This window comes from Platalea leucorodia (genome assembly GCF_965183815.1).
Source record: "Platalea leucorodia genome assembly, chromosome: 5".
Taxonomy (NCBI): Eukaryota; Metazoa; Chordata; class Aves; order Pelecaniformes; family Threskiornithidae; genus Platalea; species Platalea leucorodia.
The window spans coordinates 18,391,035-18,407,552 of record NC_138827.1 but is presented as its reverse complement, the minus strand read 5'-3'; the positions used below and the strand labels follow the sequence as shown (position 1 = coordinate 18,407,552).

At 46.6% G+C, this 16,518-nt stretch overlaps 1 protein-coding gene across 7 annotated transcripts in view; it reads right to left on the bottom strand.

Moving 5' to 3' along the window:
* The window catches only part of RBBP6 (RB binding protein 6, ubiquitin ligase), a 32,216-nt gene extending 25,705 nt beyond the window's left edge, over nucleotides 1-6,511 (bottom strand). For 5 of the 7 annotated variants that reach the window (XM_082313395.1, XM_082313397.1, XM_082313396.1 and 2 more), the window contains exon 1: nucleotides 5,845-6,511. In XM_082313395.1, coding sequence (XP_082169521.1) covers nucleotides 5,845-6,010 — 166 coding nt within the window. In that variant the 5' untranslated portion in view covers nucleotides 6,011-6,511. The remainder of the gene's footprint in view (nucleotides 1-5,844) is intronic. The other 2 variants (XM_082313399.1, XM_082313402.1) reach the window with 1 other exon arrangement.
* Nucleotides 6,512-16,518: the final 10,007 nt, after the last annotated feature.

Here is a 16,518-nt window from a genome sequence, read left to right as displayed (position 1 = left end):
GATTTCACAGATACAGGATAGGCAACACTGGCTCCACAAACAGGCAGGAGTTCGCTACTCCTGTGCCGAACTGAGGATTGTGGTAGTTCTGCAGAAGACTAAGTTGCAGCACCTCTCCTAGAAAGAGACTGCATATATGAGGACAGCAACCAATGCTTTTATCCACAAATTATGCAAGTCTGCAGAGGTCAATTTGAACATGCACAACAGGTATATGATGCAAAGAGGAATAAATCCTCTTTTAGTATTTTGTTACAATTCATTGACGATTAGAAGAGAAGCATTGACATCTGCCTTCTGAATAGCCTATCCTTGCGTGTATACATATATAGATATATGCTCGTTTCAATCCACTTGTTAAATGCACAGCAAAGAGCGCTCCAGCTGTCTAATAACAGACCGATATAAAAATTAATTCACCTTAAAAGTCCATCAGTACACATTTAAATGGATCAACTGAAGAGTGACAATAGCTTGGTGAAGTAAAGGCTTTATTTTTATAGGACACTTATGACATATTTGTATTTGGTACTTGAAGTATCCCACTAGCTTGGTTACCATGTCGGAGAATTTGTGGAAGAGTGTTTACATACAGCAGGGTACATTGCCGAGTTAGTTCTGTGAAGGACTTGATACCAGTTGGCTTTAATACATTTATTTTTCCTTCACTGCAATTCATTGAATTCATTTTGGTGATGAAATTTTATTAAAGGTGAAGTCAAACAATGTAGACTAAAAAGTTAACTTTTTTTTTTTTAAAAATAGGAAAGCTGACGCGCTATTCCCGAAGTCCCTGGAAATTTTTGTTTCCTTCATTTGAATTTAACAGATGCCAGCTTAGCCTAACACCTCTCAGACTAAACTGGCATCTCCCAGCAGAAACCTGTTGCCCACGGGCAGCAACATCCCCTAGCAGAGACTTGGCAGCTACCAGGACCTGCAAAGCAGTGTCACTCTGCCTCACCACATGACTCAACATCTGCAAAGTCAGCAGTGACATCATGCTCAACAAGGCTACTTTTCACACTTGTCCAAGCAGAGCTCCAATAGAAATGTTCAACAAAGCCGGAGGTCACACCATTGTTGATTCCTACTCCCTTATAGCACAAAACTTGATTTACTGACAGTGACGGCCAGTAAGTGGCTACTGGGCTTTTGTCAGTCTGACCTGTGATTAAAAATAAGGGTTCAATTCACTCAGAAATCTTGCAAAAGGAAAGGGAGATCTGGATGTTATATTAAAGAGCAGAAGAGACAGTCTAAAATTTGCTATCTATTCTACAAGAAAATAGTATGCTTGAAAGTGTCAAGGGAAAGAAGTATTTCAAGGAACGAATGGAGGCAGATAAGTTAAACAATAGCTACTTTGACTGCTGCCTCATACCGACTTAGAAATCTTAAATCAACAATTGCATTAGTGTCCACAACCTTCTTCCCGCAGAAAAGTACAAACAGCTCAAGTTATGCTCTGAAGTTTATACTGCTTTACATTTAATGCACAATTTTAAAATCTCACTTCTAAATTAATCTATAATTCAGAAAATCTGCTAGTTTTAATAATCTGTGTCATATGTATGCTACAAACAAGAAAAAGTCCCTACTTTATTTTATGGCCTGCTTTAATCTGCCATTTTGAATCTGACAGCATTGCAAAAGCATCTCTCTGAGCACTATCTAAAGAAGTATTTTCACCCAGATAAGGTACAGAAGCTCATCAAAACAGAAGTCATCAGAAGGCAAGAGTATATGTGGAAAAGCCTTTATTAGGCTTAGGTGCCTTGCTAACCAGCTATTATGCTACTGGGGGAAAGATTTGCAGAGTAAGAGATGAAAACGACAGCTAACATGCCAGACTGTCTCTACCAGAAGACAGGGTAACTTCCAAGCACACATTTTCTCCCTAGCACTTAAAAATATACTTTCTCATTATGTGATTCTTTATCTCTGTTCTAATCAACACCACTTGCACACTTTGCAACAAACCAACCATCTATGTAGCTGGCACTGAAAGCACTGCCTCAAAACATCCTGATTAACAGACTGGACTACTATTTCTGGATTTTCAGCTTCCACCAAAATAGGTATCAATGATCTCATCTACAACTGGTATATTATCATTTCTTGAATTAGCTAGTTCAGTAGGCCAAATGGTTCATGGAACTTTCATTTGCATTATTATTATACAGTACCGTGGCCCAAAAAAAAGCACCTATATTGCTCTTACAGGACGAGTCAATAAAACCTAACATACTTTCAATTATTAATCTGTTTATACAGACCACTCAATGGCTTCGTGTCTTATTGGTACTGCTTGCTGTTTCAGCATGAGACTCGGAAAGCAAAAGCAATGCTGGAGACAAGGTAGTAATGAACCAAACTGAGCCCTAAGCACCTGGCCAAGGGACATTGAGCTAGCTGACAGCGCACCCCCAAGAGGCCCCAAACCTGCTGGTGACAGAATCAAAGCAGCTGACTCCCAGGCAGGCAGTGCATGAGCTCCACTATAACATCATGTTTTTTGAATGGGTACGTGACTGAATTACCCTCAACTCAACCAGGAAAACAGGGACCTCCATATCCTTTCTGAAAGGTCTACATAATAACGCTGCATGGCAGCCCACAAATTAATTGCACTCTGAGGTGTAACCAGAGTAATCCCCCATAGTAGCACAGTAACACAAAACGGCACAGTGAAGGGCAAGGTGTAAAAGCTGCTTAAATGTCTTCTCTAAAATGCTAAGTCTGCAGTGCTGAAGACACTCCAGTAGACAGACAGACATCAGCTGTGAATCCAAATGATTTCATTCAGAGTTAGCACGAGTTTGTTTTGAAGGCATCACATCGTGGCATTACTAAAACTGTCAAGTGCATGCTGCAACACCGAACTCAAACAAGTTCTGAGTTCAAGAGACAGTCTTACAAGAGCAATATTATTCCTTAAAACTATTAATCTAGGACAAGTTCAGAGTCACATTTTTGGGTTTGTATTTTTTTTGTATTTTGCCTGATAAGCAGAACAGCACATTCTCCAAGTATTTTGAGTCAGAATGTTACAGGGCAGGAAAGAACACTTAAGAAACCCGAGTTCAGAAGTTTACAGTTCTTCCACAATATTGTGAGAACATCTATTATAAAAGACAGGTCAAGAAATTCAGATCAAATTCAAAGGAGGCAAGTTTAAATGCATCATATTCTTGCGTATAGGCTTTTTGAAGGGAATTCTGCCTTTAGAGAACATGCCTCTATAGTAAGCATGGAAGTGGACATGCACCGCCCCCCCCGCCCCTTTTAAAACAGGTCCCAACCATCCATTTTGTCTTCCTAGCATCTTAAAAAGAGCCCATCACATCAATTTTTTCCACTGATATTTAAAATCCTATTTACTTTTAGCTTACATTAGCATTGCTTCTATTACTAGATTTCCATTATGAAAAGTCAGTTACTGAACTGTAAAAGGTTGGAGTACTCTGAAAAATCTGAACAAGAAGGCCATCTTCACTCAAGGTTCACTTTGTTCTTTCAAAGATCATTTTAACATTTAGTCAGGACTCCTGCACAGACCAAGTTATAAAAAACCAATACTTTATGCCCATATGTAAGAATTCCAAACATTCCACTTAGGCAGAGTATCCTGGCCTAGTTTTTTCTTTATCTTCTGAAGGTGAGTTTAAGCATCTGATTAATAAAAACTGAAATTCATGGTTATGCATATAAACAAAAAATTTGGCATACATATATATTGCACTGAAATGTATTCTCTAGCTTGCTCTGAAAACCACTGGGGGAATTTTGTGTTTTCACATGGAAAACACCCTTACAAAAACTCATTAAGTACCTCTGCCACTAATATAAATTTTATACTCATTTTACAAAGGTCAAAGTGCAACACAACCTACCTAGAAGAGGATCTTGTCCCCGTTAAACAGGAGTGATGCTCTTTAAAGTATGAAAGATATTCCTTCTTTAACTTCACCTTTAGGCAACACCAAATTTAACGTAACCTAGAGAAGCAGATACTTTCTCTTCACCAGATTCTGATTACATACGAAAACAAAGCACCACGCTTGGTAAAACTGGTATTACGTATATTACAGTAACACTTTATGGGGTAATATACTTATGAGCATTATTTTTTTTTCCTAAAACTTTGCTTTGTGTTCCTCACCTGCTATATAATCCATGTCTGGCCTATTTAAAAACATTTTTTCTTCTGGTGATAACAATTGGGCTCTGTCACAGTTTATTACCATCCGACATTCTGGTTTTAAGGTTCTGTTTTACACAGACCCAACTATTACAGTAGTGACATCAGCCAGTTGACCATTCAGCCTGCTAGCATTTATGAAGCTGAAAGTACATTAGTAACTGAGAAAATTCAGAGACCCTTCTGCAGCAAAGCCCTTAAAGCAAATTAAACATTTTTCTAAAGCTCTTGACAATTTTATTAAATTCTACTCGAAAAATTCAAGACTTCTGAAATGTATCTCTCCCTACACGTCGTGCAATCCAGTGGCATCCCTAAGACCCCTAACATTGTGCTGTTAAGCCTCTTCACAGACATCCTCCTGAAAATAGTTTAAATACCTGTAGATAAACAGCAAGCTTTAGGTCCAACCACTTCAAAGGCTAGGGCTGAAGTTAACAGTTACCACAGCATACATATCATTCTATTTAATACATGAAACAGGAAGAGAAAAAAAACCACTAGTACACATTTTAAAGAAAAGACTCTTGTAAGAGTGTCACAGAACCACAGGAAAAAAAAAAAAATCACGTTTAAGGAATGAAAACACTTCACAATTCTTTTTATTTCTGAAAAGTCACATCCCAAAGTCTTTAATTACATTCAAACATATCAAGATGGCAGATTACAAGCTGAAGTATCATACTAAGTAATACGGAACTGTTATCATCTCTGAGAATCAAGCACTATTTATTAGATTGAAAAGAATTTATGACTTCTTGAAGAACATTTCTTACATATATTCACCATAAATGTTCTGCCATAAAACTTCAGTATACCCTGATATGGTCAACACGTAGTACCGGGGGGGGAAGGTTACAAATGAATGATGAGATGATGCTCAATAGCATCTGAAGGACCGTGTCTTTTGCATGGAAAAGAAGTTACATTAACAAGACATTCCAAAGTATAATTTAGATACAGAGAACACTCATGTGCAAGATGGCTTTAAAGGGTCTGCATAAATTATAACTCACAGGTATACTCTGGATCCAAAATGTTGCTAGTGAGCCAATTTCTGCAGCAGGCACAAGACCAGTTTTCCAATGAAGTGGAGTAAAAGAAGTTGAAAACAAAATTAAGCCACCAAAACCACTTTCTTCAAATTAGCCATCTGTTCTCATTCTATCACTTTCAGCTTTCTGCACCAGATTTCAAAGAAATCTGGCAAGTTTGTTATTATAAGATATCCTCCCACATTTCCTTATCATATTACTTATCACAGAGGAATTGCAAGAAACCAAAACTTTTGTAAGCACTATACGTCGCACATCAACCACGTATTCTTCCACGCCTAGCTCCGCGCCTAAAACACAGGTCCGAAGGCAGCTGTCAGAGCAGCAACTCCAAAAGAGCAGCTCTCTGAGGCCCCCAACACAAGTCACAGCTACCGATCACGGCCGAATCGCATTATGGCTTCCCACCCCGCTTAATCCCCCGCGCCGCTGGCCCCGCCGGTCCCCCCGCACGCCGGCGGGACGGGCGCCAGGCTGACTCACGCTACGTGGGGACGAGCCACAAAGAGCAGGCCGCGGCGGGGCGGCCTGCGACGCCGCCAGCCGGGCGGTCCCCGGGGCCCCGCGCCCGCCGTCCCCACGCACCTTCTTTGGTCTGGGCGTTGGTGATCTGCAGGTCGCAGTCGGCCGCCTTCAGCTTCTCCCGGCCCATGATCTGGCGCTTGAGGTCGCACAGGGAGATGTGGAGGCCGTCGAAGGTGACCGTATCATAGTTCAGCTTGGAGGAGAACTTGTAGTGGACGCACGACATGGTCGGGGCCAGGCGGCGCCTGCTCCGCGACGGGCGCCTACCGCGGCAGACGGCGTCGCGGCCTCCGCGCCGGCTTCGGGCCCGCGGCGGCTCGGGGAAGGGCCCGCCGAGGGGGCCGGGGCAGGCGGCGCGGGCTGAGCTCGAGCGGGCCGGCGGCGCTCAGAGGCCGCGGCGCTCCGCCATGGCCAGGCCCCGCGGCCTCAGGCAGACTCGGCTGGCGGAGGCCTCAGGGCTCCATCGCGGCGGCGCTGCGAGGCCCCGGCCCCCGCCCCCGCAACGACTCCGGCCCGCGGCCCTCGGCGATCGAGCTGGGCCGCGGCGGCGCCCGCCCGGCTCCTCCTCGCAGCACCGGGCGGGCGGGCGGACGACGGGGAGCGGCCCCCCCGCGGCCCCGGCTCGGCCTCCGCTCCCTCTCCCGCAGGCAGCGCCGCCGGGCCCGGCCGCTCGCTATGGCGACTCGGGCGCCCCTGCCTCAGCGCTCCGCCGAGGGGTTTCCCGGCCGACAACCGCACGGGCCGCCGCGAGCGCGCCGCTGCGCACGCGCAACGGCACGCCGCGCCCACCCCCCACCCTCCCGCGCGCCTCACGTGACCCAGCGCATTATGACAAAAGGCCCGCCCTCTTCGGCCCGGCGCCCGGCGCCCCCTAGGGGAGAGCCGCCCTCAGCCCCGCGCTGCCGCCGCCCGGCCGCTGGTGTCCCCGCTCTCCCCCGGCCTGCCACCGCCCGTGTCCTGCCACCCCCCAGGCCTCTCACTGCCCCGTGTCCCTCCTGTCACCCCCGAGTCTGTCACCGCCCGGTGTCCTGTCATACCCAGGTCTCTGGCGTCCCTCCTGTCACCCCCCAGGCCTGTCACCACCCAGTGTCCTGTCACCGCCCGGTGTCCTGCCACCCCCTGGGCCTGTGGTGTCCCTCCTGGCACCCCGGGCCTTCACCACCCAGTGTCACCGCCCATCAGCCCCTGGGCCTGCGGTGGCTCTCCCAACAGCCCTGGGCCCATCACCACCCGCTGCCCTGTCACCCCCCAGGCCTGTCACTGCCGGCTGTCCCTCCCGTCACCCCCCAGGCTGTCACTACCCGGTGTCCCCTCCTGTCAGCAGCCAGCCAGGGCAAGACAGCCTGGGGGAGATGCAGCGGGCTTTGCTGTGTGGCGCTCGGCTGCCTGCGCCGCAGGGCCAGCAAAGGGAGGGGACACCCCTCCTGGCACCGCACCAGCTTCGGGGGGCTCCAACCTCCCACCTTGCCCATGGGGAACCACAACAGCATTTTCCCTATTTCCTACATTAGTGAACAAGTGACACGGCAGGTCATTAGGTTTCCATTTCTGCTCAGAGGGGCCACGCCAAAGCAGCGGTTCAGTGAAGCCCCCCGCTGCCAGTCACCCGATCGGAGGAGTGATCCCCCGCGCCGCACACACCACTGTCCCGCAGCGCTAGCAACACCCAGGGTGGGAGAAGGACCCAGCGGCACAGGACAGATCTTGGGACTGTGTTGGCACCCGTGAACAGGGCACAGATAACAAAAGTGCCAGAAGAAAATCCTACTATTATATCTTTGTGTCTGCATCTCGAAAGGTCCCACAAAAACATAAATCACTGAATTTACAAAGCAGTTATGCTACTGACACACAGCTGAGCATCACCCCAATGTCAAAGACATGTCTGACAGGGTGACTGATAAAACCAATAAGAGCAAATTTCAAACGGACTAGGTATGTTCTGTTTTTCAGAGGGAAGGGTGGTTAGTCTGGACTAGAAATGAGAAAGAAATTAATTAGAACAGGGAACAGAACTTGAGGAGCAGGAATAAGGAAATTAAATGCTGTGTGTAAACAGCAAAATAAACCGCATGAGGACAGAAAAATTATTATCACCTTATAGTTTTCATTATGCAGGCAATGACTGCAACTTAAAATACCTATTAATGTTTCATTATGCAGATTAGTTCTTTCTAGTAAAGGAGTTATTTGTTATTTCCACAAATCTATGATGCACACTTTACTTTCTTTCCAGGCATCTAAGTTTTTTACAAGATCAAGTAATTTATACCATGCACATTTCTGTATGAATCCTCATTTTTCCTTTACCAGTTATTTGCCCACTAATATACTACAGAAAATTAAATTATACAATTAATATTAGTCACCTTCTTGTGGATTTCATATTTTTATTAATGTCATGAATAAAACCCCAACTGTTTAAAGTTATGTACTGGTTGCACATCCAACCCATTCATTCAAACTTACAATTACAGTCTTTCACTTTAAAATTATTGATTTTCTAATCCTCTGGCCGCAAGTCTTTACAGAGAAAACATTTTGAACATCAGCTGGTGATCAAATCAGTCCAAAGACAAGTACATTTTTAGAGTAAAAATAGTGAAGTCTAACAGGCTTGGAAAGACACTCCTCATCTAAAATTTTAGTCCAGGAGACTTCTGATATCTGAACTCTACAGGTAACATTTAGGGATTTCATCCACTCCAGGGGAAAAAGGACCTGCTTGAACAAGGGGACTGTCAGGTATATAGGGTCTCCAGACTCTATGGGGTCTGTGTAAAACAATTTGTCTCCATTAGAGAGGGGGGAGGAGATTGTCTTTGGTTTAGTTTTCAGTAATTAGACAACGTCAGCATACTCAGATTACCCTTTTTTAAAACCAGCTTCCACATAAGTACCAGATCTGTGTACTGTGGGTCACCTGCCATATAAATTTGTCCTGAACCAGATGCGGACACAGCCATACTGTGTTGATTCAGACAGCACACACCATACTGTGTTTATGCTGCCCTTTGGCTTTTGCTGGCTGCTGGATGGCAAATGATACCTGATCTGGGTAAGGTCTGCTGGGACAAACATACCTCTTCAATAAACTTCAGAACAAATTTGTGTATCAGCAGAGTTTGTGCCAGGTCAGCACATTGCAGTGTGTGGTCCCAGCCCTTTTGATCTGGTATTAGGTGTCCTAAAATGAATGGCTGATGAAGCCCGGCCTTAGGATCTGCTGACACAGCCAGGAGATAAGGTATCCGAGGTGGCCGATGGCTTTATGCCTCCCAGCTCTCCATAGCACTGCCCAGCCCTGCCCTGCCCAAGGCTAATCCCCCTCCAGAGTCCAGCAGAACCTGCCTGGTTGCTCCCTCAAGCATTTCAGCCAAAACGGCCTGACCTGGTGATGATCCGCAGCTCAGACTGTTCAAGCTAGCACTGCTCATTCGGACCAAAGCAGGGTAAGGGATGGTCCCACAAGCAGCTGAGCTGTGAGATCAGAGGAGCAACCTCTGGCAGGAGGGTGGTGGGAGCAGTTAAAGATGGCACGCTGGGCAGCAGTCACCCAGCTGCACCCAGAGGAGGATGTGTGACCAGATCCTGACTGCCTGGGACTGCTGCCGTATCTTTACCTAGACAAATTCGTCTTACACAAAAGGTTTGACATGTCTGTTAAACGACGTTTACCACACTCAACAGAAATGCTCACGTCATAACAAACAATTAGCTTGCTGTTGCAGCACATAAGAGAGTATGCTTAGTTACCCACACATATAACTTTAAAAAACAAATTGGGAACCTCCTAGGGAGGCAAGGAAATACCCTGTGGCTTTCAGAGGGAGCTGGGTTATGTTCTGAAAGTCATTCAAAAAGGAGAGCAGCATTAAGGCTTGGTGTTCTCTGTACACTTGTCGGCATCAAGACTATTTTTGTAGCTTTAAGGTACTTGTGTAACTTTTAACTCTTTTGCTTTAGAATGCATTCAGCAGTAAATTGTTCTCTAAGTTCTGCAAAACAACCTAAAATGTAAATTACCCAAGTTTTATTGTCACTATTTTAGGTCATACTCACACATTAGTTAAAAAAGGGCAATAAAGAGGAAACCATTTGCTTTAAAATGTAGTTTCGGTGTTTTACCATTACAGATTATTAGGGGCTGCCTAGGGAACTTCATTTCATTGACCATTTTATTGATTCAGAAACTGCTTATCTATGTACAGTTCTGCTGCTCTGTACTGAGCACTTTTTGCTGAGCGCAGTTGTCCGCGCTGCTTTGATTCTGAAATTCTGAGGGCTGCCTGAGACAGAACTGTTCCTGAGTGTCTGCAAAGTACCTGTTGTACGACTGAATGATACAAAAAGAAACAAAAAACCCACTCAAAACCAGAAAGGAAAAATTATTTCTGATAGCTTTCAAGACACAGGAGCAGGTCTGTTAGAAAAGGACATGCAAAGAAGCATGTTGGCACAGTGGGAAGGTATGTATTTGCATTTTCTTCTTCAGTTTGTTTTGTCAAGAGCAAAGACTCCTATTTTTTTTTTTTCCCCTAACCTTAGCTGTGAGTTCTGTGCAAGAGAAGAGGACCTTGCATTGCCACGAGCACTCAGGGCTTGAGTGATCCGAGAGCCCAGCTCACCGCCTGCAGAGCTGAGGGCCCACGTGGCCAGTTTTGCTGGAATATCCGCATTGCTCTCTAAGTCACAGTTCCACAGCTTGGTGTCATCAGTCCAGCTTCCAAGGTAACACAGCTGCTGTAAGCAGGCACTTGTTAAAGTGAAGCTCTAATTAAAAATGACAATGTCATTTATTCACTTAAAAAACCAAAAAACAAAACTCACATTCTTACCTGCTGCTGCTCTCTTCTACTTAGCTCCTCTACGCTCCATGTGTGTACACCACAGACACACCAAAACATGCCTCACTGCCACATCATACCAACTTATTACCACTGATAAATTATTACATTTTGAGCACAATGATCAAAACTTGGAGCCTAGAGGGTGGTAAACGAAGGCATCTAATTAGACAAGAGGAATATCATGCAAATGTCTGCACTTTTGCATTGCTGAATAAAGGAAGAAAGCAGACCTTGGAACCAGCATGCCAACATCTGTACACAGTCAATAAGCACCTTAGGGATGGCAACCCGTCACATTCACCGAATTTCCATCTTAGCCTTTATATCCACAGACCATTTATGTTTATTGCCATAAACCAATGTACTTCCCAAGTGTGGCACCCCCACAGTTGCTTGAACTCTGGCTGTCTACTCAAATGCTCACAGACTTTAAGCAGCAAATCATCATAATTTAGTGTAATCCTCTGCATACTGCATTAAAACTCAGAGCAGTGGATGAATCACACATGAACTTGACCATACTCCTCCACCTCTAAGTCTTGTCCCTTGGGCATGATGAGGATACTTCAAAGACTCCAAAAGATTTCACTGCTACTCCTTTCTGAAACCAAAGCTAGCACTTGGCTACGGTGTTGTGGTCTTCTGTGAGGAGGTCCTCACTTGGGCTATGTCCACCCTTTGCTGCTTCCAGTTCCATATTGCAGCTGTGGGATTTGATTTCTGTACAATTCTGTTGATTTTGCCTCTCACCCGCAAGCTTAAACTTGCCAGTGGGAGTCCCCAGCTGTTTGTGCAGTGCACCTTTCCAGCTACAAAGCATAAAAGCAGTCAGAGTTGGATCTTTCTGGTTTTGTAGAGGACTTTTAAAAACTATTTTTTGAAGGGAGAAAGGGAAGGGGATTTTGTCACATAAAAGACAAAGGACGATTAACATTGGGTCACACTCTGCTGATGACAACAGGAGGAATGATAATCTATTTGCATATTTTGAATGATAATCTATTTGGGAGTAAAGACCTACTTGCTCTGAGTACTGCACAGCCCTGATCACCTCCTTGCACTTCATTTAGGCACCTTTCTGGGTTAGAAGGGAGGCTGAGATTCCCACTGGGCATTTTTTAACCCCCGAGATATTTTCCAGGAGGAGTCGATGAAGCTTTCTAACTTCTGGCTTTATGATTCCCAAAGCTTCCCAAGAGAGAGATGCCTTTGCAAGGGCAGAGGGAGAATCCCAAATGCCAGTGCAACACGAAGGAGGGGAGGTGCGCGCCTTGTGAGAGCCCCCCTAGGCTACCCACCCTTCCAGATCTCTTTCCTAAGACAATAGTATCAGCTGAGAAAGAAATCCAGACTTTTCCTTATCTTTGCCATTGTAACTAGAAGAAACTTTGTCAGAAACAGACCAAAGCTAATCAGAACACATCCTCTTGTTTTTAACAAATATCCTGTGCCATTGTTCTGATCCAAGACTGAAAAATGGTGGTTTGGGCACTGCCTGGTGAATACATGTGAAATGTGCTGGCCTGATAGCCCAGCTGGGGAGCTGTGAGTCCTCCAGTTATTCTCAGAACAATACAGAATAATTATGGGATGAAGAAGCAGAATTCTCTTGTTTTGTGCCCTGCCAATATCCCTAATTGAATCATTGGCCCTTCTGCTTGGAGAGTGCAGAAGCAGCTCAGCTATGACATTTGTACCCATGCCTGGGAACTGGAGAAAGACTGCAAGCTCCTTTTACCCCACTGCTGCCCAGTGGATTTCCCAGCTTGGCCATTATCTACTTGTCTGAATTCAAACTAGTTACCCAGATGTGGAAGCTGGTTTTGTTAAAGCTCCTCAGAGCCTTCTCAGCCACCAGTATCTGCCTGCCCTCCCGTAAACTGTCCAGTTACCTTTTAATGAACAAATCTATTACAGTTCCAGGACAATCCATTAAAAATTAGGATCCATCCGACTCGGTCATAATGGTCAGGGCTGCACCACCAGCCAGCCAGCCATAACCGGAGCGATAGCCCTGCACGGAGCACTGCATCAGGGTGCCAGTGCTTGGATGATGTGTTAGCATCGTACATCATCACACTACCATTGCTCTGCTGATGTATGGTTTCTGGGGTGGTACTGGCTGGGACAAATGGGCCCAGGGGCCCAAGTAAGGTGTTATTTATTATTTTAAATGCTAATAAATATTACAGATATCTGTGAGGAACTGTTCTGCAGTTTATGAAGTGAAAGGGAGAAGAAATAATTAACAGGCAAAGGAGAAGGACCTAGAGATCCTAAGACACTGAATAGCAGTTTGATTACACAGGACCATCTTTGGTCTTTTTGGCAATGCCACATGTACTTCCCAAGATTAATGAGGGACTTAACTCTCCCCACAGATTTGGTACTGCTCTCATAGATCACCAAAAATGCTCAGATATTTTGGGATCACTTGTCCCTACAGCTCCTTTGCAATGTAGCATGTGAACAAAAATACAATGCCTCTGCTGAAATCTGGCATCCCAGGCAGTGGGGAAGAAAAATTCGTGTGGATTTTGTCCTGTTACTGCACAGAGAGACACAGGAGCTGGATGGTAGCAGACGCTCATTTTGGCCCAGCTGTGCTTGCATGGGCAGACCACGTCCCTGCTGCAGGCAGGCAGCCTCTGCCCCTGCTCGAGACCCCAGCGCAACAGAAACTTGTACTCTAACGCATGAGTGCCATCAGAAAACATCTAGCAAAGCATCATTATGGGCCAGGCCTCTTCCTGTCCAACCTGTTTATTGGGATTGTTACATGTTTGTGCTTTTCATCTGTAAATTGCTTCTCAAACATTAATTAAGCCTTGAAGTGCAGTAGAAAACAGGAAAGTCTCTAACTCCAGAACTGCTGAGAGGCACAGGTGTAAGATGGCAGTGCCAGACAGCTTCAGAGGGTTCCCAGGCTCTGGATCGTGCCTCACTCAGCCTGTAAATTGGGGGTCGCAATTCCCTGCCACCCTGCATGGCACCGGTACTTTATACCTGTGCAAAACAGCCCGTGGATGCAGAGAAAATGACACCTTTCATCCCCTGCTGCTCCTGCTTGGCTTCCCCAGGAAACACCTCTGCAGCCTCTCACTTCCCAGCTCCTGCTCCTTTCACCCAGGCAGCTTTACCGGCTGAAATGAAACCCATGTTTTTGTCTTGGCCTCCTCACCTGGAGGATTCAGTGAGCAAGTGACCCGGTCTCCATCCCCAGATGGGCACAGCTTGCCATCTAGGGACTGGGAAACCTCCAAGCCCTGGGAAGCACCGGTGCCCTGGCTGGAGGGGCAGCCTGGCGGCCCGCTGGGGAGCATCGTGGTGACAGTGTGCCCATACCTCAGAGACGATCGCTCCCACAACCTTTCGGGGATACCTACCCCCTCCCAGGTGCCCTGTTCAGAAAATAATACTTTGGATTTTCATAAGATAGTGTCTTTTACCGTGGTTAGTGTCTTGCCCTGGTTGAAGATGCTTATGGGCTCTCCCTGCCTTGCTTGGAAGAGGTCCAAGGGGTGGGGGCTGGACTCGGACACGTTGGTGGCACTGTGTCACCCTGTGACAGTCTCTGTGGAGTCAGGATCTTCTCACGGACGTGGAGAGCCCAGGGCCTCCTTCACCGCATGGCACATTCCCACCCGTGGTCCAGGAACTCCATGGCCAGCTGAGACACGGGCTCACACAGACCCTCTCAACCAGCTCACAGGCGAGACCAGAGCTCACTGCCCCAGAGGGTGCTCCCAGGGTAGCACCGTGCAAAGGGTTTGATTTTTTTTTTTTAATTTAAAAAAAGACATTTTGTCATGTTTTAAAATAATAATTTAACATTAGACCGTGTCATTGTGGCAGAGACAGTCATGTACTACATCTCTTTGCAAAAATGTCACCTAAATACCAGAGGGTTAGGAGGCAGAAGAGGCCTCTCAGCAATTCAAATGTGAGATCAAGATGAAGTGAGGTTCTGCTGCGGTGCCGCACACAGCGACAGCCCCTAAACAGGGAGGGCATCGCCCAGCCCAGCCACCCTGCAATACCCAGCCCAGGGCTTACGCAGGCTTTTTTTCCTAGTTCTGTTCGTAAAACTTTGGCACCTTGATAAAGCCCGTGTTTTATGCATCATTCCTGCCTATTGGCACTGCAGGCGTTTGAACCCCAAATAACAGAAGTTCGGGGAGAAAACCAAAGCTGCTGCACACTGCCAGCCCCATCACCCTCCCACAACAGGCAGGGAAGAAGGGAGGCCCCTTATCATGAGGAAAAAGCCTAGAAATATATGTAAACACAGAACCAACAGCTGACTAGCGGTGGAAACCTGAGCACAACAGCCGTCCCTTTGGGCAGAGCATGTCTGGGTGTTAGCGTCCTGGAAAACTGGGAAATTCTTTCAGCACAAGTCTGCAAGCACTGGCGCAACCCATCTGCTTTGTTTCCTCAGTCATTTTCCAAAGTCCTCTCACAATTTGCAATCCACTTCAAGTTTCTGATGTTTGCCAGCTCCCTGAGGCTTGAGGGACTTAGAGTTGAAGGAAACTGCAGTGGTTGTGCCGAAATACAGAAAACAAATCCAGAAACCTGCTTTTATGTCATGGGAAACAAACAAACAAGGAAGTAAACAAGCAAAACCCTAGCCTGTAATTACCAAGAGAGCCTGTAGCTCCTGGGAGCTGCTCCCTCCACAGCTCCGCTTACACCCTCCAACATGCCGCAAGCCCTACACGCCCGTGAAGAAGACCAGTGGAGTTGTGTTGACCCGGTTTTCAGTGGATCTCAACACTGGGCAGTCCCGCTGCAGCCGGGAGGAGCGGTGGTGCAGGCACCCGGGCAGATGATGCCACCGCTCAGTCCCGGGTACCAGCGCAGCCCCGATCCCCTGCACCCAGTCCGTTCTGGGCCAAGCCTGCCTGAGCCCACATGAACGCAGGGGGACCATGCTGGTGTGTTCACAGAAATATAAAAGTATAAAAGCCCTGGACATGAGCCATGACGGATAGAAGTAAAACAATGAAACTCTCCAGCGCAAGGGCCAGCAATTTTCAATCTGGGCATCCTTTGTCATGAATTTACATGGATGTCTGAATTTATTACCCTCTGTACCAAGGAGAAGAAAATTGACCCTATCAACTAGTCAGAAAGAAGATGAGAGCTCATTCCTTGGTGGGGGTTTGCCATCATCACAAAATGGATCAGGGGAGGTATAGCAGGACAAACAATTCCTCCCTGTGTGAATAGTATTCTGGAGCAAAAGTAACTTTTTCTGTAATGATCAGAGCTAATTTATCCAAGAAATCATAAAAGCCATATAAAGACATTTTTGTCAGTAAGTTTCCCTAACAAGCCTGCCCTGGGACCACTGCTGCTCACACCTGAAAGCATGCCAGGCTCACAGTCCCGGCAGCGTGCACCCTACAACGGAGCCTGTCCTGTTGCGATGGTGCTCTCCCCGGGTCACAATCCCAACTTAAAGTGAGAACTCCTCTGCAGAGGTTTTTCCTTTGATCCTATCCCAAAATGATGCCATGAGATGAGCCCACCTCTGGGTTTGACATTGCAGCACAGACCTCTGCGACCCAGCCGCCAGACAAGCAGCAGAGCAGAGGACTCAGTCTGAAAGCAAGCACACCAGCATTTCTTCTGAGGCTGGCAGAGTTCAGCCCTCCCGCCAGCTCATTGCGCCTGAAATCATGGGCGCAGAGAGGGATCACGCTGCTGGCGGGGATGTCTCCCCTTCCTCCAGGGAATCCACTGGCTCTGGGAAGATGCCAGCTTGTTATCTCACCATCACTGACACTGCGCGGCACCACCTCTGAATCTCATCCCTGCTCTCAGTGTGGAGAATGCCAGGGGTGACCTTGCTGCTTAATGAATTTCAAGTCACTAA